General features: G+C 32.8%; 1 protein-coding gene across 1 annotated transcript in view; it reads left to right on the forward strand.

Moving 5' to 3' along the window:
• Positions 1–26,197, forward strand: part of LOC124368998 (C3 and PZP-like alpha-2-macroglobulin domain-containing protein 8) — a 393,079-nt gene that overhangs the window by 281,028 nt on the left and 85,854 nt on the right. Inside the window, exon 11 of the mRNA XM_046826596.1 lies at positions 12,061–12,178. Coding sequence (XP_046682552.1) covers positions 12,061–12,178 — 118 coding nt within the window. The remainder of the gene's footprint in view (positions 1–12,060; positions 12,179–26,197) is intronic.

The raw sequence follows: 26,197 nt of genomic DNA on the forward strand, positions 1-26,197 counted from the left end.
TGTGCCCAAGCGCCAACCTAAAGTTCCCTCCTTCAGGACTTCCCATCTCCGTTACCCAATATCCAAGGACACGGATTTGAATGAGCAGAAAGAATTTGTGCCTGCTGCCTAACATAATGGTCTACTAGTTAGCTTTCTACTTTTTTTAAAACGTTTTAAAATTCTCAACGAAATACAAAGATATACTTAATTCAATCTTGATTTGTTTTATTATCCACGAAATTTGGAAGGTTGTTATTCAAACCCTTTGGTCTCTTCAGATTCGTCTACCTTAGATAATAAATCTTTAAAATTTTCTTGTATATAATGTGGCTGTTCTGGAAAGACTTGTTTGATGATCTGAGCCAATCGACATGATGACTTATGTTGCGTCCCAAATATTTTAAAACATATTAAAATGTGAATGGGTATCAAATGAAATCTCACCTTATTCTTACATTGAGCACACGGTGTATGAGTTAAAAAAAGTATAACGTGTCCATAATACGTTTTAAAATGCTTTTTATTGTTTTCTGTCATTGAAAAGCTGTTTATAGTTCTTCAAAACTTCGTAATTTCGAGACATAACTTCACTTTTAAAATAGTTTTGGTAATACAATAAAAATATTTCCATATCACTGTTAGTTTTGCACCACACTGTTAAATGAATGTCTTTAAACAATACGACAGTAATTTGTTGCAGATGTTAGAGACAATTAAAAACAAACTCTTTTCCCCGAACCACCAGTCGACTAATTGGTGAAAATGAATGATTACAGAGTAGCGCCATTCTATTTGATAACTAAACACTTTGCTATCTTTTTATATACTGATTTATTATGTGATCTGAGTATTACCAGCTTTATGATACAAACAATACACATCAGATATATTAATTCGCCTTCGTTCGACCAACAACATTAATTATGATTTTAGAATTAACAATGAGGAGCAACTGTCAACGCTTTAGCTTAGCTTTGTTTTTAGTGGGATTAAGCTGGCATAATAAATCGAAAACCTCATTTAAAAAAGAAAATTAATGAAGGCTTCATAAGTTAAATTAACCAATTAATCAAACTTCAGGTGAAATTAGACTTCTTTGATTGCCGACACTGAAACACGAACAAAAAATAAAACCTAACTAATTGAACAAAGTAGATGGGTCAAATAAATCTACACGCAGTCGCAATAGGGTTTTAAGGTGAAACGCAGTCTCATTGTCTCATCTGGTGCATTGAGACTATGAGACTGCGTTTCACCTATGTATAGGTGTCTCTGATGTCGAAACGATTTAAGGTTCGCTTCGAGCATCATCATCGTCGATTGTCTTTGGATCTCTTTAGACTAACATGACTCCAGATTCTAGGAGTAAAATCTGAGACAGCGTCAGACACCAGACGCTGCAATACAAGGAAGGTGAACTGGAACAAAATTCAATATTCAAAACAACAAATGCTTCTGAAGTTGCAATATCCAGTTACTATTCGACTGGATTCTGGGCAGTTACCATTAGTTGGTTATTGCAGGCAGAGGTATTATGACCTGTTATATAGTCAGTTTATGATAATTGATGGCAAAATCTCTATAATAATGGATATTTCTTAATGTTAGAAGTAGCATTCTATCCTAGAGAATTCCTATACATTCTGGATGGTTACATCCTTCATAAATACAGCCACATGGAAGCTATGTGATGATGCAGGTTTACAATGGTAATCTTGCTAATAAATTACATGATGATTGTTGGTGACCTACTTACACAACTAACTCGTGAGATTACGGTACATCGATCATTATATAATCCGATAGTATTGTAATATACCAACAGTTTCAACAAATTAAGCTATGTTATATCGAACTGTTTGTGATTTAGTAGAACGCTTTTAAATAGAAATCAACTATATAAATCCCCGTTCTAATAGAATCTGATCACGTGGAAGAATTCAAGTATTTATCAGACATTTCTTTAATATAGTGATCGGCTACGTTCTTTTAAGTACACTTTATTTCAAAATGTCCTTATAAACACGGGAGCATCCTTTAAACGTTATGACCTGTATTTAAATCTTACCCAAGTACACATTTTCGACGTGTATGATTCGAATATGCCGTTTATAAAACGTTTTTTATACCCAAACTTTATCAATTTTACATGTATCTTAGCCAAAAAAAGTTCCACGTATTATCTGCATGTAATAGTATCATGCGTAACTAGAAACTCCTCAGACTGTGGTATATTAATAAAAAAGTTACTATTCTTACCCTCTTCTCTCTGGGCAGTATAAAGATGTCTAGAAAAATATAATTCGTAAAGATGTACTTCTTAACTGAAACCAAGATTTCTTCCAGTGAAAATCAGCGTAATGGTCTGAAGCTTGTTAGGCATGAGTGTACAGACAAATTTATATGCATTGCTATAATATACTAGAAGGATTTATGAACGGAACTAGAAGGAATTGGTATACGGAAGTATCAGCAATTTCATGAGTGATGGTACCGCTTTTACAACCTATCCCAGGTTTACGGGCAGAACTATGATTTATCTTTATCACAGTTTTGATTTATTTTAAAGAAACGGAAAGTTCAGATCTCCCTGCAAGTTCTCCGTATTTATCATACAACTGCTAAAGTATGTTTCTACTGCTTTTTACCACAATACTATACTTGGTGGTATACTAAGCGTCCCTTTCTGGCTTTTACCATCTCTGTTGGAAGCTTGACAGGCTGCAAAGGTTTTAAGAGTCTTCATTCCCAGTGGTTACAGTGGTGATCCGTTCCAAATGATTTGAGAAATATATTAGTTGGACCTAAATTGGCCGCCTTCGTAACAGAGGAAAATAGTTTTATGAAACTAAGAAAAAGTGGTTTGAATGGCAATTCCGATGTCGCTGTCACTACTGTATCGGCGGTTCTAGTTTCCACTCAATCCATAATAGGAATCACGATTCATTAGTCAACACAGCTTAGAGTACCTCTCAACAAACATGATATGATGGATAAAGAAGACCAAAATCGTACCTCCAGTGCAGAGCTGGTTGGATCATCTTGAGATTTGCCGCTCTCATATATTCTACGAAAATCATAGAGGTCACAACAAGTTTCAGGATATGTATCCGATCCAGTATAACTGGATTTGTTTGTGTTCGTTACACTAAGGCACATGAGCTGTTTTTTGACAGTGGAGAAGAACGCTGGAAGCCTGATATGGTACGTAAACGAGTATAGTATCCAAATATCCAATAATTAAGGCTGAATTATGAATAGAAACAAAATAACGAAATTATTACCGTTTTCCACTTAGAACCACATTGTCTTTGATCATGTGGTCGGTGAACATGATGTGCCTTTCTTCATATTCTTGAAGAAAAGCAAACAACAAAAACAGGTTTCCATCGTCTTCTTATTCGTTACAGCACTTGGAATACTCATCTGGCGTATATTTCCAAATACTGAGAACTGAAATTGATGGAGTCTTTATACTTGCATCTTTCTCGTTGGTATAGTCTAAGCTAAAGAATAAATTCTGAATATATCACAATTGTTTTGCCATGCACTGAACCAAGATCGTTATGTCTTAGTAGTGAAATAAAGAGGCTAACATGCGGGATTCCGTTATTAAATTTGCTGCTTTATATTTGGTTTATTACAGTGGTGTCAATCTTTCTATTTAAACAATTTGAAATTGATGGAGTCCTTATACTTGCATCTTTCGCGTGGGTATAGCCTAAGGTGTAGAATGAATTCAGAATATATCCCAATTGTCTTTCCATGCACTAAACCAAGATCGTTATGTCTTAGTAGTGAAATAAACAGGCTAACGAGCGGGAATCCGTTATTAAATTTGCCGCTTTATATTTGGTTTATTACAGTAGTGTCAATCTTTCTATTTAAGCAATTTGAAATTGATGGAGTCCATATACTTGCATCTTTCGCGTGGGTATAGCCTAAGGTATAGAATGAATTTAGAATATATCACAATTGTCTTGCCATGCACTGAACCAAGATCGTTATGTCTTAGTCGTGAAATAAACAGGCTAACATGCGGGAATCCGTTATTAAGTTTGCTGCTTTATATTTGGTTTATTACATTAGTGTCAATCTTTCTATTTAAGCAATTTGTTTATCCCTATATTACATTACTATCTCTATCTCTTTCCCATATAAATGACGTGAGGAATTTAAGCGCTACATCTTAGAACATACAGGGTCATTTAAATTTCAATGTATATTAAACATACACGTGCCGTGTGATAATCACACAGTTTAATAAACTTTTAGTTTATTTTGTAATTTCTAACTATATTTGATTATCTTTGTAAATGTAATACTGAGAAGAAGGTAATTGAAGAATAATCAAATGTACATTATCTGTACACACTGTCAGCCTTATAATGGTATGCATTTTTTCTGTTTTAAGATATTGGAAAAGAATATGTATGTATGTATGTGTGATGATTTAGATATGGAGGACTCCAAGTAAAAAATTAAATCTAAAAGTTCTTATTTTAAAAATTTGACGAAACCTAAATGAACACTCACAGGATTAAAAATATGTTGAAGAAGAAATAAATGTATTAAATCTTTAAAATCTGAATGGGATATTATACTTAACGCATGTAGAGATCAACTAAATTACCTATTGTAATCCATTTAATTTATTTATTGCAATTCACTCAAGAAAAATTTGACGGAGTATCATGTGTCAGTGATATTTATACAATGATATAGTAATCTATACAAATAATGAAAAATATTAAATATTGTTTTGAACTATATAAAATTTATTGTTTTATAATGATTAGATTTACATAATAGTTCATTACTGCAATTCATCTAAAAATTGTGTATAATATAGGTATCAATACACAGTGTTTAATACTTGTCACCAATACATGTTATATTACAGGAGACCAGAAGACTGACAGAAGTACAAAGCAATTAGGTAGTAAACATCAAAGTAACTGTCAGACCCTATGGTATTTCGTTTACTAACTGGCAACAATCATTTATTGTTCTCAATTTAAGAAATACCTCTACCGTGGACTTCTGCTTGGGAAGAATGGCGTGTTGCAAAAATAACACAAACAATTTTAATACTAACTTATCATTATGAAAAACTCTTTGAAATAATTTTCATAAATTAACCTCTTTCAAAACATGTCAGTAAGTCCAGTAGAATAAATTTAAAACAAACACGTTACTTTTGAAACCCAGAATGTATTTCACACCTGTCCCACATTATTTATTCAAGAGTGTTTAATGATTCTGTCTCTGCTCTACGGTTCTTTCCATGTAATGTAAAAGCCAACTCTCTTGTAATAAGAATAAACCATTGGTATGCTGCCTTTTTGCAGCATTTAGACCAATTTTTAGTCCTGAAATATATTATCTAAGAAATGCTCAATTTTTTAGAACTATACGTTAATTATTAACAGTGTTTAATATCTACGTCATTATCCTTAGTGGATATGTAAATTAGTATAAGTAAGATAAGAATGAGGCTTAAAATAATGTGGATACTCGTAATCCTCTTGTTTGCGAAAACAACCTCTTACTTCAGACTCTCAATTAAATCCGGTTGTTGAAAAATTAATAACTGCAATAAACGTAATATAACAACAGTACCATTAATACAAATACAATAAACTTTCATCAATACTATTGATTTTTGTCAGGTACATTTATTTTGTCTGAATGTGATTGTGTTACTCATTCAACTAACTACAAATAAAATACATTAAAAAAATCTCGAATATTTAAACATTTAGAATTTTAAAATATACAACTGTAATGCATACAGTTGTATTTACTTCATTATCTTAATCATATTTCTGAAAATTTCTCCGCATTTTTCAGGCGTATTGCAATGTCAAATGTAAACAAAAATAACAAGCAATTGGTTTTTTTTTCTGTGAACGTATGTTTATATGCACTAATAAACTACATTTATTGAAAAAAACACGATTAATTAGTATAAATTTAATTTAAAACTAATAAAATCTTATTTTGTATAAAAGTAATTCAAACATATTTTTTAAAAACAGAAATTATATTGTATGTGTGCAATAGTTAAAACTTAATTAGCGGTGGTCGTGCCATAGTTTTACGACGATCATAAAATCTATAATCAACTGCCATATATTGTTTCCAATAAAATCTAATACAATACCTTTTAATCCAGTGTAATTGAGAAATGTTTTATTTAGGAAAGTATACTAAACTTAATAATTTATGTTATACTTGTATATGAAATATTATAAATATAAAATATATGCACATATATTCATACATAAATGTTTTTGTTGGTAATATGCTAATTTCATTTAAAGAAACGTTGATGAACAAAATTAATCCCTCCGCCCACTGAGACTCGAACCCGGATCTTTCACTTGCTGGGCAAGACTTATCACAGTATAGACTATATTTAACATATGGACTATACTCCTACTTATCTTTATATTTATATTCTTCATATTCATATTTAAATTTGTCCTTCCAAAATTATTTAAACTTTGAGTTTAGAGTTAACCGAGGCAATCAACGTGTTTCGCAGTATTGACTCGTTCTCCAGTACCTTTGGTAGGAGATCTGAAGAGTAATTAGTTTTGTATTTGTACAGTACACACATACGAGATGGTCTATTTCACGATGATAAAATAGCCATTCCAAATGCTATACATTTATCGGGATTGGTCAATTATTACTAATTATTAAAAACTGCATCTAATATAATTACATATATTTAATTATCAAAGAGTTTTTTTATACGGAGTTAATGAAAGAAAGTTACATTTCCACGTTTTGCTAATGACATGTATGCGTAATAGAACAAAAAGTTGCTTACGCATTACATTAGTCATGTACACACTTATCGAGGCTCGTTTTTTAAGTTTGATTATTATTTATTAAACAGTATAGTTTTTTTTTATATTCTACTCCATTTATTTTGGTCTCCTCATATTACAGAGCATTTTGTTCACATTGGCATGAAACTCAAGTGAAAGAATAATAAATAATTAGTATTATTTGAAACTGATATAGTATGATTACAAATTCCATCCCACATACTTCCTTTATTCCTCTTTCCGTTAACTCGAGCCAGCTGTATTGAGGCGCATCTTTATTTTAGCCCCACAACAGCAATTTTAACTTTCAATCACTTTTACGCCCTCACGCTTTGTCGAACACGTAAGATGGCTATTTTAAAAAACGGATATATGCCCCATTTCTTTTCAGATTGTTCGATATTTTTATTGGTTATTGAGGAAACCTCACAATATTTGTATACTTTATCGTTTGGGTATTCACCACTTTAAAAGTTATAAAGTAAAAAACCCCGTTGTCCGTAAAGTCGGTTATATTTTTGCAAATTTAATTGTAATTTGTTGTAAAAAAGTAATAACTGGGAATAATTTATTATAAGGATAAACTGTGATTAAATTATTTTTCATACATCTTAAATTTAAAATTTGGAAACATCATTAAATCTTTGTAACTCTAGCTTTTAAAAAGCCCGCCTCAATGTGTTTGATATAGGAGAAAATTGTTCCCTTTGACGGCTGGCTGGTCCAACCTGTCATTTCAGACACGTTGTTATGATATGTGGAAGATTTAGCATTTATGTTTTAATTTTTTTAAATCATAGCTAAGCTCGATAATTATTTTGATCGAATAGTAAAGCCATTGACTTTTTACTCATCGTTAAATAGTTCTGTTAACTGATTGTTATAGTTTTGTAAATTATAGCATAACCTACAATCGCTGAACTAGCGGACCGATGATGTTTATTTTAATGATAAAAACACGAATATTCGAAAATATATCACTGGACATATATTTAATATCGAAAGAATCATTACCTTTATCGCCGCAATTATCGTTGCTATAAACAATTGACACCACATTCACTTTTCACTGCACTTCATACTTGACGAAAACATGTAAATGTATTATTGTATAGCAGCTGTCCATCCGGACGCATCGCTCACTCAAGTAGGAGAGAGACAGATGTCGAACGCTACAGAACGCGGAGGCCAATTGATGTCGAACGCTGCCGAACGCGGAGGCCGATTGATGTCCAACGCTGCCGAACGTTTTTTTTTTTTTTTTTTTTAAATTTTTTCTTGAGTTCGAATGAACTTCTACATAAGAAACAATTTGGATTCACGACGGGTAAAAGTACCGGAGAGGCAATAAGTTTTTTTCGTGTCGGATATTGTGACCGAGCTGGATCAAAATCGGCGGACTGTGGGGGTTATGATGGATTTGACAAAAGCGTTCGACTGTGTCGGTCACCCACAGCTTCTGGAGTGTCTAAGGTGTCTCGGTCTGGGGCGCTTGGCTCTACAGTGGTTGAACTCTTACCTAACTCAGAGAGAGCAGTGTGTGCAGGTCGAGGGTAGTCGTTCATCGTGGGCTCCAGTCAATTTTGGTGTCCCTCAGGGTTCGATCTTGGGACCAGTACTCTACAACCTGTATGTAAACAACTTACCCCAAGCGATCCCACATAACCAGCTTGTTATGTACGCTGATGACATAGCCCTCGGGTTTTCTAGCGGGACAGTCGAGGACTTAGAAATTAATAGTCATATAGTTTTGACACAGCTGTACCAATTTTTAAATAATTTAAATTTGCATTTAAACTTCAAAAAGACAGTTTTTTTTGGAATTTTCAAAACGTATGAAAGATAATTCACCTTTTATTCTAATTAATAATTCAGTAGTACAACAAAGAAGGTGTGTCAAATATTTGGGGGTACAAATAGATGATGACCTCAGCTGGCGAACTCATATCAACTGTGTATGCCAGTCGCTGTCTTCGACTGTATTCCTCATGTCCCAAACTTGCCAAATACCGTAACAAGTTTCTTCTTAAACTTGTATACTGCTCTCTCGTTGAGTCTCGATTGAGATATGGCCTGCTGGTCTGGGGCTCAGCTACACTAGCACAAATTAATAGAGTGTTTGTGTTGCAAAAGCGTGCTGTTCGTGTACTTGCTGGACTGAAAAAACGAGAATCGTGCAAAATTGCTTTTAAAGAATTGAACCTCTTAACGCTACCGTCATTGTATATTTTTGAAACAATAATGTTTGCAAAATTTAACAGTGTAGCAGTTACTGATGGATCCGCAGTACACGAACACAACACCCGGGCTCGAGTAAACCTCCGCCAAACTCCACACCAGACAGTTTGGGCAGCGAGTTTACCGCACAATGTCGGTGCCAGGTGCTTTTGGAGACTTCCTGAACCGCTGAAGTGCATCCAAAATAAGGAAGAATTTTAAAAAAAATTAAAGGAGCATTTAGTGGCGGGTTGTTTTTACACGGTGGGAGAGTTTCTAGTATAATGATATTTTTGTTTTTATTGTTTTGTTTTTCTTGCATTATTAGTTGGAATTTGTAAACTTATTTTAAATCGGGCATAAACTAACAAGTGTAAAGTTGTGACACGTTTTAAATTCTAAATTTTAAGTTTTTTTTTTTTTTTTACAACAATTATAATTATGTAGACTAATAAAAAAATATTTAGTATAATATTTACTGTTGTATAACCATTGTATTTTTATTGTTTTTACTTTATAACCTATGTATATACAGCATGTACTTGACTCTGTCATACAACAAACGTTGTCTTACGACATTAAAGGAATTTGAATTTGAATTTTGAATTTGAATTTGAACGCGGGGGACGATTGTGCCTCTTTGTCGCTCGTTCCGCGCTCTCGCTTGCACTTCAAGCCTTAAATGGAACGCCTCAGAGCTAGGTAACGCTGCATGAGTCATGTTTTTTGGTGCGTGCAGCCGGCTCCACCGAATTATAATACGTTGCCACGTCAATAATGACAAGGTTCCAACATATGTTTAAAATGATGATTAGCCTTTTTGCTGTAATCGATAATAAGGGTTTCAAAATGTTTGTAGTTTACCGTTGTTGTTATGAATAAAACAACAACAAAATGGCTAAAAACACACATTTTAAAATAATAATGAATGGTGTAGATGCATAGCGTTTGTCGTACGGATGTACTGTGTAGCGTCGACTAATATCGATGCCCCGACAAAATAGATTTCTAGAATCAACTAATAAGAGATTTTTTAGACAACTTCTAGCGGAGAGGGCATGGAAAAATATGCTACGCCTTTTCCGCCGTATCATAATGTATCAATCGAGGGTGGGCTATTATCTCACTAACCACTGAAATAAAGTGGTAAGGCTGGGGGATAGGATGAAATACTGGGAATTATATTCGATATGTGAATGGATCGGTAGTCAAATGATGCGAATACAGAGGTAATTTCTCCCGTAACTGTTATGACCAATCACAGGGCTATCGCACCCAACACACCCCCTACATTGGACACCCCACATACTGGCAACCACCACCTCTGTATAAAATCCTATCAAAGCATATTTACCCATTCTTTAGAAGCCAGATTTGGCGTTCCACTGCGATCTAGTGAATGTTACAAGGACGTCATATACAATATACGTGTTTTTCTTTATCGAGATTTGTTGGTGTAACCCATAGATACAATAATTTCATTCAGATCTTTTATTGAAACTCCTTCCTTGTTATGACGGATTTTTCTGTTTAAACTATATTTTTAAAACCTATCACAAACAAAATCTGAAGGTGGGTAATAAGTGATTATAGATGGCGGTTGCAATACTATGATTTTACGTTGTTTATTGCAATAAAGAACTATATTAATAATACGGCCTAATAGGTATCTCCATCACTAAAATCGTGGCGCAGCGGAATGAGGAAATCACGTAATTACAGTGCACCAGTGTGCTTTGATGACAATGTGACAATCCGATCCATATTCTTGTCGGAAGCGCGAACTAATCACGTCAGCTGCATGTAACTTCTTTAGATGTGCTCCATGGGTTTGACAGTTGAGTAACTTTGATAACTGGATTTAAAAGTGATTTTATAGACTGCGTACGAAACCTCAATGAGGGTTTCAAAACTTTTAAATGGCAGGCAAACCAGATGGATCGTGTTCATCATGCGTACCAAGGCATATAGCAATGTGATGTGTTGTAATAAATCTTATTGTCCCTTTTTATGTATATTTTTTAGGGTAGTACTCCCCCTTCACATATTTGTTGTCCTGTGTTGTGGTCGTTTAGCCCCTCCTTAACCATTTTACCCCTCCGTACCTTGTTATCCTCCGCCCCAGAAACTCCTATTCCCTCGGTCTCCCTGACAAGTAGACTATTCCAGATATAACCTAAAATTTCAAACATATTATCAGTTACTATGCAATTACGGATCGCAATCGCCTACAATTTCTTTCTAGAAATAAAAACATACTATCATAAGAAATTGCTGAAAATAGTTTCATATCGTTATAGTGGACGTGGCTGAAGTAAAGTGCAATCAAACTATTAACGCAGAAAACTATTCTGCTTCATCGTTACTTCACGGACTTTGATGGCTTCCGTCAGTCACTTGTATGTTTACTACAACACTAGAGTAAGGAAAGCTATAAGTCTATTAACACATAAAGTTACTCTGTTCCAGCTTACCGTGCAGACGGTGATGGCTCCCGTCAGTCACTTTTATGTTTACTACAACACCAAAGTAAGGAAATCTATAAGTCTATTAACACAGTCATTCTCAGATTTACCAAGCAGACTGTGATAGCTCCCATCAGTCACTTGCTTGATTCCTACATCACCACAGTGAAAGCGCCTATTTGTCTAGTAACACAGAAAGTTACTCTGTTTGAGATTTATCGTACAGACAGTGATAGCTCCCGTCAGTCACTTTCTCGTCTACTACTGCTTGTTTACTGTGTAACCAGAGTGAAGGAAACTATTTGTCTAGTAACACAGAACGTTGCTCTGTTTCAGCTTTACCGCACTGACTATGATTCCTCCCATTAGTCACTTGCTTGTTTACTGTGTTACCAGAGTGAAGGAGCCTATTTGTCTAGTAACACGGAAAGTTGCTTTGTTTCAGCTTTACCGCACGGACTATGATTGTTCCCATTAGTCACTTGCTTGTTTACTGTGTCACCAGAGTGATGGAGCCTATTTGTCTAGTAACACAGAAATTTACTTTGTTTCAGCTTTACCGTACAGACGGTGATGGCTCCCGTCAGTCACTTGCTTGTCTACTACGTCACCAGAGCTGGGGAACCCATCTCTGATGTCATAACCTTTGACGTAAAACTACTACAGAAAAAGGTAATGACACCTCAATTATGCTATACATTTTGTATAACATGCATTAGGAACTCTGCATGATTCAACTTATCACTTGTGTGTAAATCATGTTATAGAAGGATCACAAGCAGAACTATCATCAACAAGTTACAATTTTAAAGCGTATATGGAAACTAATACTCAGGAATGATTATATTCTCTTTTCGTGAAGATTTGCAAAGTTTACATATGTATTCAAGTTAGGTAATATCTCATACAGTAATCAGCTTTCTAGACTAATTAATACTGAGAGAAAAGTTGAGTGGAAGCCCGTCACTTTCACTCAATAAATTTATGATACGATCTCCAACGATGTCATAAAATCATAAAATGTATCTCTATGGCAACGTAGTAACGTGACAAAACATAAATTGTTAATATGTGCTCTGCAATAGTGTGATAACAATCTCATTACGTTTTAAAATAAAATATAGAATACTTCTTTTGATAAAATTAAAACAATCAGGTAACAATATTTAATCATCAATTGGCCATATAGTCAAGTGAAGTCCTCAACAACAAAAATAAATCTTAAATTAACAATAGTTTTTTTTGGTAAATAGTTTGAAAACCGCTTCGATCGGTCCAATATAACTCTCGACTGCAGCCTGTTCTTCTTTATTTGACTTAAAATTCACTGCCCAGCACGCCTATCTGTAGATTAAATAAGACCTTTAGTCTTAGTACAAGAATATCAGGAAACTTCTCATTAAACTTAGTCCTAAAAGGGCCTTTGCGCTGCTTCCAGAGTGACAGGATATTTACGAGGAAGGTAGGGGACTAGATATCTTTTTCTAGAGATGTCAAGATCCCAAGAGGAAGGGCAATGGGCACTATATATGTAATGCCACCCTGGAAAAAGGGAAGGCTAGTTCTATTCCAGCTTCTTCCAATCAAAGCGAGCATTGAAAACAATACTGCCCCATATTTAAGCTTGATAAAGGTTTTTAAGATTAAGGGAGTCCTACCCATTCTAACAGCAACCCTCCGTAGTAAACTAGACCTATAAAATACCCCTTTTTAACCTAATATCTCAAAATGTTTTGTTATTGATATGCCCCTCAAGACTTTAATTGGGTTGTCCAAGACTTAAGTGAAATATTAGTTTAGTCTTCAAGCAGTGAAAGTTCTACTGGCATGTAAAAACCATCAAGATTAAACACTACTGCAGTAGATTCAGAATTTATGCTGGTACTATTTTACGCTTCTTTTTTATTTCTCAGTGTAAGTATAGTTATTTCGTGTTTGGTTCAAAATTATGTTAAGTTTGATACATAATTTATTAGATGAACCTGTTCGCTTGCAATCATTTAGAATTGTATTATTTTATTTGTTAATTTTTAAAATGATTATGAATATTTAATTTTTTAACCGTGCATTCAGTTACCATTCATGCGTTTGAGTGTTTAAAGCATTTACGTATATCAGTGTGTAATATCAATAATTAATGTTTGTTTCTCTAAAAGTTCAGACTGTTTGTAATATGCCTTATTTAGATATTAGTTATATTGTAAACAAGAAAATGTGGCTTTATCTTTACAGCGTTTTATATCCTACCGCATACTATAGTAAATGACAACGGGGTTAAAAAATAGATGTACGAAAATGACATATCCTAAATAACTGTATTTTTTATCAAAAAACTGCATGAATATATCGCAGCCTAAATAACTACCTTTCAATTACCAAACAAACGTATGAAAAGGTAAAGGAAGCTAATGCAGTATTTTTCACCATATTATACGTTTATTGCTTTAATTAGTTTTACTTTGTAAAATATTACGTTGTACTTTGTAGTTTGACAATGTGAAATTTCATGTGTTGTTTGATTACATTGCAAGGAAAAACAAGCAAAAGCAAAAGAGAGGCCACAAAATACAACATGAGATAAAAAATAATTTCCTGTTACTGCGAGAGGCGTTGAACTGACTACGAGCTCATTTATCATTGTTATGTTGACAGTTATTCAATTTGAGCCAGAGACATTAAAAACACGGTCTGCGAGAGAAACATGTCATTCTGCTTTATTCTCTTCTCTGAGTCCCACACAACACGTCTTTAACTTGAATTATAATGTTTTATTGCCTATTTTTTGATAGTTTATTACCATATATAGTTTCAAAGATAATTATTAAAAGTGTAAGAGACGAATAGCTGTTTTATTATTGGTTATGTAACATATAAAACTTCCGTGTTTTATGAATATAAACAATTTATTTATTTTGTTGTGCGTCATTTGCAAATCAGTGATGATTTTTCATCATAAGTTTGATGCATTTTTGCACGATCGTTTTCCACAACTCGACTCATTTTAAAATAGTCTTTGTGGGTCAGTGCGAGTATTTAACCAGCAAATGTGCTCCAATGGGCACCGAGGGGTCTTCATTGATCCCCCATTGGTTTAAAATAGGTTCCTCATTGGGGTTAAGGTACTAATATCCAACTGAAATGTATGTAATAAATTAATTAACTATTTATTACGATTGAAAAATTTGATGGATTTTTAACCGCCCTGCTATAGGAGGTTGATAAAGCCTAGTTCGACTATTATTCGATAAAAATATTTCCCTGTACAAAGTTTTTACTTTAATAAGATAAAGGATTTTCGTATAATTGCCGTCGTTAATGTTACAAAAATAAATACTGTATTTCACGGGTTACAATATTTGTCCTCTTCATCAGATGCCAAAAAAACATAAGCATATACATAAAAATTAAATTATTAGAAATTAGTAAACTAATAAATACGTCGTGGTGAACTCACTACAGATCTACGTAAAGAAATAAGGATTTTGTTTACATTAGTCCGATAAAAGTAACGCATTGGTTATCTTTGTTATTGGTTTTACAATTTCTTTGATGCTTAGCTTGATTTTGGTAACTTGTTTGTAATGAGAGTAAATTAGTTGGCAGGGTTACATTATTTTTTTATTTTTACATAGCAACGTACAGTGTGACAGCTTTTAGTAATGTAAACAAAACACATCTCAGACTCATTCACACACAGTCAAACATATCTCACCTATAGCGTCATCTGGTTCAACAAAAAACTTCAGTTTCACGTAGTTCATTTTCCATACATTAATGCTTAAACTTTTATAAAACCACGATAATCTTCATCACGTCAAAGCATAACTATAAGCGTATTTGGACTAAAAATTAGTCCTGTACAATTTATAATTCGTTATTCTATTAAACCCATATTAATTTTCCATTCACTGTATTATTTTATATCTTGTAGTTTATTTATAATGTAACTTAATTAAGACCAAACATTTCAAAGCAGAAAATTAGTAAACAGTTATTATTATGAATAAGTTAAAATTTCAGTCAATTGTAATACTCATACTCCAGTGACAGGTCCTCTCCCCGCAAGGAATAATTAACAATATGTGCATAATCCAGTAATCAAATACTACGAGCTCTGTCTGATACGTTAAGATTATTGTGAGTTTAAAACCTTGCGACTTATATAAGGTCAATATAACAAATTTTTATAATAAATTTGGAATACACGTATAGTGTAATTAAATCATTTTAAAAATGTGTTTTACGTTATATCTAGCTATTAAGACCAACCGATGATGTTGAAATACATAACAACTGAGCAAATTCAAACGTCAGCAATGTGTTGTGTATACATTGAGTGATTTATGTACAACCCAGCATTGGAAGGCCAACTACGTTGACAGACACGTTGATTGTGTAACTGAACACACGTCAGCGTAGATACTATAATAGTTCAAAATTACCGGTCATTTTTTTACTCTTAAGTCAATGGTTCTCAACCAAACGTTTTCAAGGACCTCTCATTAGTCACTTTACTGACAAAGAGTCCTCAAATTCTTAAACTTAAATGGTAGACTACACGCATAATAATCTGAGTTGCATTAGTTACTAAATAAAATATACGAGCTACCCATTTACTTTAACATAGAAACTGTTCTTACGAAAATTTAATTTGATTCTAGCACAAATTGATTTTTTTATTCAAAGAAAGTTATATTATAATGTTTATTTAAGAAATAAACACGTAATAGCATCAATATTAAGAACGCATAGTTTCAGGCAAAATACAGTACACTTTTTTTATATTATTAATAAACTTAGAACAAGGTGTTAATGAAGTATCACAAGTCTATTCTAATTGCGATATATAAAGAAAAATTATTGATTACACATATAAATACTAGTAAGATAATGAATAATATTATTAAATAAAAAATATTATATATAAACAAAGCAATACTAAAATCTATAAACCCTTCAGTTATATACGTAGAATCTATCTGTTGGAACCATGATTTCTGATTTGGTCGGTTCCGTACAAGACACTTTCACTCTGAAATCATTATTTCTATGAAGCAAAACTTATTTCTAATACAACCTTTATTAGGCTCCGGCACGAGAACATATTCCCTCAAACTGGTTGCTAAACTTTGAAGTTAGCAATTATGTTTTCCTTTATTTTGTTGATTAAATTCTCATCAGATGACTGTAAAAATGCTTTTAAAGTGGGGAAATTTGTAAAAGAGCATTTATAGACCCTTGTTGCCAACAACTGAAAACTTTTTAACTATGGCACTAACTTTATATTCAACTTTGAACATGTGTATATCGATACCTTGTAAGCCTATATTCAAAACATTCAAATGTCCAAACACATTAGCTAAATAAGCAGTTACAAAGCCAAGAAAAATCTGTGTGAAAATCTGCATACTTGGTGTCAAGAAGGAAGATTCTGACCTTATCGTTGAGCTTAAAAAACTTGTCTAGAAACTTCCTCGAGAGGAATCTTTATTTCGGTGTGAATAAGAAGATGTTCATGCTCACTGCACATCTCTTTGCACAAAAAAGAACACAATCTGGACTGCAGAGGTTGAGTTTTAATGTAGTTAATAATTTGAACTACTTCGTTAAGATGCAACATTTCAGGCAATCTCTTGGCCACTTGGCCAGTGCTTTTATCGCATGTTAGTAGCTACAGATTTGATACGAGCTTGAAGATCTGTACTGTATCCAGCCAAGGATTTTGCTCCATCAGTAGACAAACCCACACATTTCCTCTAGTCAATGTTATGTTTAGTAAAAAGCTCATTTAATGCAATGAAAATATCACACTGTCGTGATATTTGTTCATGAAAGTTCATGAAATAGTTCCTATATGGTCTTCCTATAAATAACGAACAAAAACTAACATCAATAGGTTTATTTGATATTTCTGTATTGCCATCCTACTGAACAGTAAACATGTCATCTAAGCATAGCCTAACCAACATGGTATTTTCAGCGTTACTAACCATACCTGTAATTCGTCTTTAGACAGTATTGTTTGAAACTGGGCCATTAGTTACTACCTTAGTGGCTGCATCACCCAATATTCTTTTACAAATAATTACCGCCGATGGTAATATAAGTGCTCCCGCTATGGGTTTTACCATATTTTTAGATGCCTCATACGAAGCAAGGGTTGCTTTATCATTTAAATTTGTACGAGAATGTATTTTAAATAACTTTTCAGAATGATTTGAGCTCGCATAGTATAATTTTAACGTACTTTTTTCTTCCGAGTGCTTTGTCTTTGAATCCCGACGACGTTTTGCAGGCTTTATAAGATCATTAAAAGGAATTTCATAGAAAAACTCACATTGAGGATTAGGTTCATGTACAGATCCAATATATTTAAAATCGATCTTCAAATAATCACTGTTTCACTGTTGTATTTCCTTATTTTCACAGTAAGCCTACAGATACTGTAACTCTTAGATGTGAAAGAGTTAGGTTCAACAGACAATGACGTATCCCATTGAACATTCACATAAAATAACTCTTCATCCTCTTCGTTAATATGCCTATCACGTTTTAACGATCCACTTTTTAACCAACGATACATTGTCACTTGAAGAACCTCGCCCAACAAATTAAATTGTGTGCTATGAGCAAGTGTAAATAACAGTGTTGTTGCCTGAAGTGGACAGACATGTCAACTATGATGCACGCAAGATATCTAGTGGGAATTGACAAAAATAATACTTAATAGAAGTAGTAACTAGCATTGTGGCTATATAGAGCTAGTGCCAGTTGACTTTAATGATGAGTGGTCTTCTGACTTACACGGGAACTATATTACAATAAATGCTACTGAAAGTAAAGTTAAATATGAAATATTTTAATTTCTCTGAAGCATGTTGCGGACCTCGATGGGACCGCCTGGTGGGAACCACTGCTGTAAGTAACACATCGGAGTTCCTTTACGATTTTTACTCTAACTGTAGTCCCAAAAGTTTTTAATTTTATATAACTTTTAATTTTAAGATTTTAATCATGCTGTAACCAGGCATTACAGATATTTCACCCTCGTCACCCTTAAAAAGACTACGGAAAGATACACTTTCTATTTATGGAACAAATCTAAATTACTCTAAATAGTTATGTTTTAATTCTTAACGCAAGATTGGCACCGCTTTATCACATTCATAATCTTCCTAACACTAATAAAAAAATTAAAAATTGTAGGGTTGTTTACAAGTCGAATGTTATATTTGATACAAACATAAATGGCTAAATAATTGTATTCCGCATCACGGGCAGACTTCATTGACCCAAAAAGGCAAATATAGTAAAAGAGACCAAACATGTCTTCTTAATATCACACCAGACAACGATGATTCTAAATTTAATTAAATGCTCAACAGGCAATAAAAATATTGACTATAGATTTCTATAAGGAACATTTTCATCGCTAGGATAACTGAAAAGTGAAGAAATATTTTAATCCCTTGGTTAACTGAAAATTGAAGAAATATTTCAATACCAATACCACTCGTAAAGTACTTATGGTAAGTAGAAAATGTAACAGAGGCATAGAAATATATACGAATATTAATATACAAGTACATCACAATGTAGTTCAAGAGAAATCTAAATTGACGACAAATATTTAAATTTGTTTAAGTCTATCGAAAAGTACGGTGTAACTTTCGTTACAATTAAAAAAGTAATACAATTACTTTCAAAATTTATTAAAAAATAAATAAGAACATATAACTGACAATACAATCTTGGTGTTATACAAATTGTGTTCCATCATAAACAAAATAAGAGATATTTTTTATTTGATGGTATAAAACTCTTGAATTTAATTTCCCTTAAACTAAAACACGTGAAATAGCAATATAATTCTCTATGCAAAATGGTTCTTAAATGTTTAATGTCATTCACTTTTTTATTTCCACACAGTTATTACCACATTCATTGTATTTACACAAACATTATATACATCTGTATTTAATAGATGCATTAAAAGAATAACTTCCACTTAGACTAAATTTATGTAAGCTGTTCTCTCTGGGCTTAGATACTAAATATTGTTTTTGGTAAACCACCATTTAAGTGGCGTAGAACTTTAGATATGAACCTCTGTACTATTCCCAACTGTCTCCGGCATATCATCCGCGAAAGCTGTTACTTTACCTTAACAAGTTCTATTGCAAAGTTCATTGACAAAAATAATAAAAAGAGAGTGGCTCCCAATACAGATCCTTGTGGTACTCAATATTAGTTTTTTCTTTCTCCAATGATTTCGTCGTTTATTTTAACCATTTGTGTCCTATTTGATAAATAGCTTTCGAACCAGTCGAGCACCTTTCCACGAATTCCAGACGCTTCCAAATTCTTGCAGTAGTATTGTACGATCTGTAGTATTGTATCGAAGGCTTCCTTTGTATTAGGAAACAGGTCCATGACCTTTTTATTTTCATTAATTCTTGCCGATACATATTTTATAAATTGCACTAGAACAGATTCTGTACTCTGTTTACTTGTAAAACCAAAGTGAGTGTGGCTAAACAAACAGTTTTTTAGGTAAGTTATAAGTTTGCGTTTCATAATTGTTTCTATTATTTTAGAGAAGCATGTTAGTAAATGTATGGGTCTGTAATTATTGTTGTATAACTGTTTAGGGCCTTATTTTAGATAGGTATCACTAGACCTTTCTTTATTCCATCTGGAAAAATTCCAGTTTTAAAACTTAAATTTACAATTAAAATAAATATACAATGTATTTTAGGAAAATGTCCTTTTACTAGTTCAGAACTAATTTGATCTATTCGAGACTTCGCTTCTTTAAAGATTCCAGAACCTATTGAACTCGATTTTCATGAACATATCGTAAAAACATACTTGTAGCCTAGATATCATTTCATTTTTCAATGAAAAGTTGTCTTTAAAATTCAGAATATCAAAATATTTGGTTTAATTTCTTCTATACAAACACAATCTGCAACCGATATGAAATACTTACTTCATTCATTTGACACTTCCTTACTAATACTAATAAAGTTATTATTTAATATGAGAGACTTTATTGGATCTTTAAGTTTTCATGTTTGCCAGTTGTTTCATTAAGTATATTCCAGGTGTTTTTTGAGCCCCCATGACATTCCAAAACCATTTTAGAACAGTAGTCATTTTTTGCCATTGTTATTTAAATTTTTAATCTATTTCTATAAGTTTTAAAATTATTCAGCAACTTAAAATTGTTTAACTGCCATTTTATTTATTTCAATAAATTGTGTCTGTATTTTATACGTCTGCAAATGAGTAAACGTTTTTAATTTATGTTGTCTCCACTTTTTATGACTTTTCAAAATTAAGTAGTTAATTATATTACTCAATTTTTCAAATGCGACGGAAGCGTCCGATGAGCTGTATACAGCAAACCAGTGAGCCAAGTCAAGGAGCCGGTGAACCCTGTTGTAGTCTGCGTGCCAGACACAGATAGTATCTTTGCAGACCTCAGCACCGATCAGCCACAGGGCCGTAGTTGTGCCTATTGTTATTCTTGTTGCAGTATTTATTAGTGGCTCCAATCCATTACATGCCAGTAGTGTTTCATAAGAGTCCGCAGTCTTACTATTACCCAGTAAATTTATGTTTATGTCTCCGATAAATACAACGTTTTTAGTCTGTATAATTAGGTTGTGAATTAAAGTGATCCTTCAATTCCTCCATAAAAACGTCCAACGAATAGTGCTATGATGCTAATTGTGTGCTTTTAGTGTTAATATTCGATGTAAGTATATCTGCTGATCTACATTCATATATATTACAGTACAGTACAGTTATATCGATATTGACAAACACCACAACTCCACCTGCTCTATAACTCTGGTTGCATTTGAACAATTCTTTGATTTTGGTAATTGTTATAAAATTTTCTTCATTTTTAACCCAAATGTCTGTTAAAATTATAATGTCAGGACATTTTTTTCGGCATTCTATCTCTGCTACAAATACATCAAGGTTTGTTCTTAAACTCCTAATATTTTGTTGAAGGCCAGGTTATTAATATTATTCAACTGAAAAATAATGTCGGTCATATTAATTTGGCTTAACATAGGCCTAAATTAAACATTTTACATATACACATTTTAAATTGAGACCAAATAAAATTAGAAATGACTTCATAAATACCTACAAAACCGCAAAAGAACAAAACACTCATTTTATTAAGTCGGCTACATGAATTTAGTTTTCGCATAACAATTTACAGTTATAAACAAACTTTCAAATCGCTAAACGCTACTGATTAAAAGTATGGCCAAGTTATTAATAATTTGAGACTACAAAAATATCAACTTAGTGAGGTATTTCATATCTGTTTGGCTTTATATAGGCCCTAATGAGTTATAATATACACACACATGTTAAATTTCAACCAATAAGCAGAGTAAACAATACATACCTATAAAAATGCAGGACAGCAAAATATTCATTATAAGTAGGTAAGTAAATTCATAACAATGTTAATCTTCACAAAATTCTCTCATACATGTATACTTTGTTGCCATAAGCCAGGCTATTCATAATATAAAAAATGCAACTATTAAACTATTGATGGTATCTTATATACTTAATATAGGCTTACATAAAGTACATTACATATCCCCATATAAAATGAAAACAGATAGCAAAAATTTATTACACTGGGAATTAACAATCTTTTTTATATAAGCTAGATCAAGCTAATTTAGGCGTAATAACTTATTTTATTCAGTCGGCTGAACAGCTCATTGGAATAACCGAATGACCATCGTTCTCCCTTACAAAAATCTTGCCATTCTGATGCCATTCTTTTCTTTCTTCTCCTGTCGAAGCATAGCAGTCTTCTCCGAGTGGGTGACAGGAACTCGTTGAGATACTTCGGCGAGTCTAAGGCTAGGCCTATGTTGCGAGTTGACAAATCACTCTTCTCACACCTCTTACGAAGTATTTTCTCCTTATCTAACCTTCAGACAAATTTCACTATTATACCACGTGGACCACGATTGTCAGTATTTCTTCCAAACCCATGACAAGCGTCAATCGTAGACTCGTCCACCTCCATACCCAGTGCCGTGCCTACCTGCTTACCTGTTTGTATAATATTTTCATCTTTTTGATATGGGATACCGTGTATCTCTAGACAATTGCGTTTTGAGTATTGCTCGCAATCTTCAATTCTTTCTGTCAAGCTGAGCTACTTTCTTTGTCAGTGTTATATTTTCCTGGGCTAGTCTATCTATTTAGGTTGTGTACTTTTCCAGGCTCTCTTACTGTGACTGTTCACAAAATTATTTAGGTCAATTAACCTTTCATTCATGAGTTCAAATGATTTATTAAACTCGCTTATTATTTTCTGTCTTGAATTCTTCAATAGCTCGCTTCAAGTTTTCCAGCGTCACTTTACCCTCAGTATTATTTGTATCTAAGGTCATACTTTTTCGTCCAACGGTGGAACAAGGGTTACATCACCACAATATCTTAACAATCACCACAGGCTAACCGTAGCTGCTTTGAAATTATTTTGGATGGACAAACTCCACATTTTGCCATTTTATAACTTTTGCTAAGAGGGCATACGACGGATTACAGTTTATGCCTTGTATGATTATTTTCAGTTTTTAAACATAAGTAAATAAGTACACTGAAACTTTACATAAATAGGAACGTCTGCACTGGTATCTTGCTGACAAAAGTAAAAGTCATGAGTAGAATTCTGAAATTGACTAATCTATCAATTAAAGTTAAATAGACCTAACATGTTTTGGGTTCAAGGGACACGCATTACATTCCTCAGTAATGGAGGAAAAATTTAAATCAATTTAGTACTCACTTATGGCATTTTTGTTATTTGCCAAATTGAATAGATTATTTGTTTAAGTTGAAATAATTCCTACTTAGTACTTTTCAATTTATCATCCGCAAGTATGTAGTGACTATTATTTCATTTGATTAAAAATTTTTGTTTTAGCTGATGGAAAATCAAGCAGTTTTTGGTTTTGGTTCTTATTATTGTACCCCCACCACTGCAATTCAGACAAGTGAAGGTACAATCGTGCAAATTACCAGAGACTCGAAATCTAGAAGTGAATGTTAATGTTACAATTAAACAATTACTTTTAAGAATTTATCTTAGTCAATAAATAAGTGAATAAATAAATCATGCATTATTCAACCCGCTGCGTAGCCGTTAAACATCCGTTATAAATAACAATATCTAGTTACACGTGATTATAAATACTAATGTGTCTTTAATAATATAAATCAAAATTATATTTTGAACTTTAGACTAATTTACTCGCTTTTACGGTTGTTCTGAAAATTTCAGCAATCGGCCAATCCGACTTGCCAATAACACTCCAGACAACTCCTATCGACCGACTGTCTCGAGAGACAACTCTGCAACCTTTACTACGAGCTTCCTATTCCCAATCAGACCATCACTCACTTAAACATTTACTAATCAATTGGTCCAAATTCGCTAGATATATTGCTCTAAGAATATACCATGGAAATAAATAGGCATGATTTGGTATAGCGATATTTGTCGTGGTATAACTTCCCAGACACATGCATATATCAAATTCCAAGTCAAGAGTTATAATCAAATTTGCACTTTAGATGAAATCCAAGTCTTGTGGCAACATTCTCTGTATTACTTATTCACATATCACCATCCGTAAAATTAGAATTATCCAAATATACCGATAAAAACAAAAAGTATGTAAGGTTTTTCATAATTTTTCTCGTCTTATAAATTTGGATTCCCTGTGCGTATTTATTTTAAAAAAATTAGAAACTTAACACTTGAAGACGGAATTGAACATAGGCAACTTACTTTTATTATCGTATTACTACTCGTATTTTTATTAACTACTTCAAAATCAATATTTCTTATTATCGTATGAATTAGGCTAAGTAGTTTCCTTATTATAGCGATTTTGTTAAATAAGCCATATTAAGATGTTTACTAAGCCTACTGAATTAAAACACTGTTTAAGTAACAAAGTATCTGTGGAACTAGAATCTAATAGAAAAAGTGCATTATTTCGCTTTAAATATGTTACAGTTTTAACAATGTGTGGTCATTTTAACTGTCTTATTTTTATTAGTATTGAAAACAGGATACGAGGATAAAGTGCCTGAGAAACAGCGTTTAAATAAAATTAATACGGTTCTGGAAAAGGCGGCATATACGGTATTGGATTTTTGACATGTTTTATTGTGAGGATGGCAGAACATCTATTGGTCTCTGTCTTTTTCAAATTTATGTAAAAAAAGATCTTTAGAAGAAATAAAAAGAACTCAAGTACTTCATTATCTATGGTAACACCTAAATATTCTAACCACGCAAACACTGAACACTCTGAGTTGAGAATTAAATTTAAATGTTTTGGCACAACAATATCTATCATATTTACCATACTATTATATGAGTATCCTAATACGTGTTTCTACCTAATTATTTTACAATATATTAAAAAGTATTTACAATAGATTCATACACATAAAATAACCTGAAATGCATTTTACCGATGAAAATAAAATAACTTAAAAGTCATACAAATCTAAGCAAAGTTTGAGAATAGGATCTTGAGTGAGTTCCGCCAATACGGACTGCAGGTGAGGTACTTTTAATAACTACAAACTTTGTACTTTTATCACGATTTGTTTTATTGATGGCACTTGAATGTTATAACTTCGCAGAACTTAACTTGCTATTTATCACGTCTATTAGGTCTTCTTATTGTAGTTGCTTTCAATTTAATTAGTTTGGAAGTAATAAACCTACATGGTGGTGATGATTGTATTCACTGCAATAAAACAATAGCTCGCCAAACAAAAAACCACCACTGAATAAGTTTCTCTTTCCGACTTTCATAAGGAGTAATATTGAAAAGAACAAAACTGTCCAGATTAATGAGGCGTGAAATACCTCACCGTCATCCTCTTTCGTAATGAGGTGGTACTTAGAAAGGAGGGGGATTATAAGTATTTGTTCATTCCCCATGCCACATTATTCATTCTATCTGTTAATCTTGAAATATTATACTGTCCTTACGTGTTCCATTACGTAATATTTTGAAGCCACAATATTTGCCTTTGTTGACATTCACTTTTACCATCGCATTTATTTTTGAATTTCAACTTCAATTTTAGTCTAGGTAAATACATATTGTTATAAATAAAATGAATTTATATAATGAAAAATTTATATAAAAAAATGCTCACAATGAAAAATATAATTCAGACCCAGTAGAGACATTGAAACAGAAAGGTATTATTATCATTATTAACTCACACAAAAAATAACGATATACTGAAACATTCTTCGTTTTATGTTTATTAACTACTGCAGATGGTTTGACAACATAAAACACTTCTATAATAAAACTGATCTATTTCGTTAAATAATGTAACATAACCAGTTTATATTCGATTCTGAAACATTGCTATCAACTCTCTTCTTTAGTTGTTACCTGGTAACTTATAAAATAACACTAAACGCGATTAAGATTTTAAAAACAAAACAAAAAATAGATTAAACAAACCAACATCAGAAGTTACTTGCCGTTGGTCCCCAGGTTAGGTGTTAGAGGGGGCTTCTTAGTCCTACCTTCGCCTGGTAAAATAAGACATCTTTACTTTTCTTTTGACTTTTAACAGCACAACATAGAT

This window comes from Homalodisca vitripennis, chromosome X, assembly GCF_021130785.1.
Source record: "Homalodisca vitripennis isolate AUS2020 chromosome X, UT_GWSS_2.1, whole genome shotgun sequence".
Lineage (NCBI taxonomy): Eukaryota > Metazoa > Arthropoda > Insecta > Hemiptera > Cicadellidae > Homalodisca > Homalodisca vitripennis.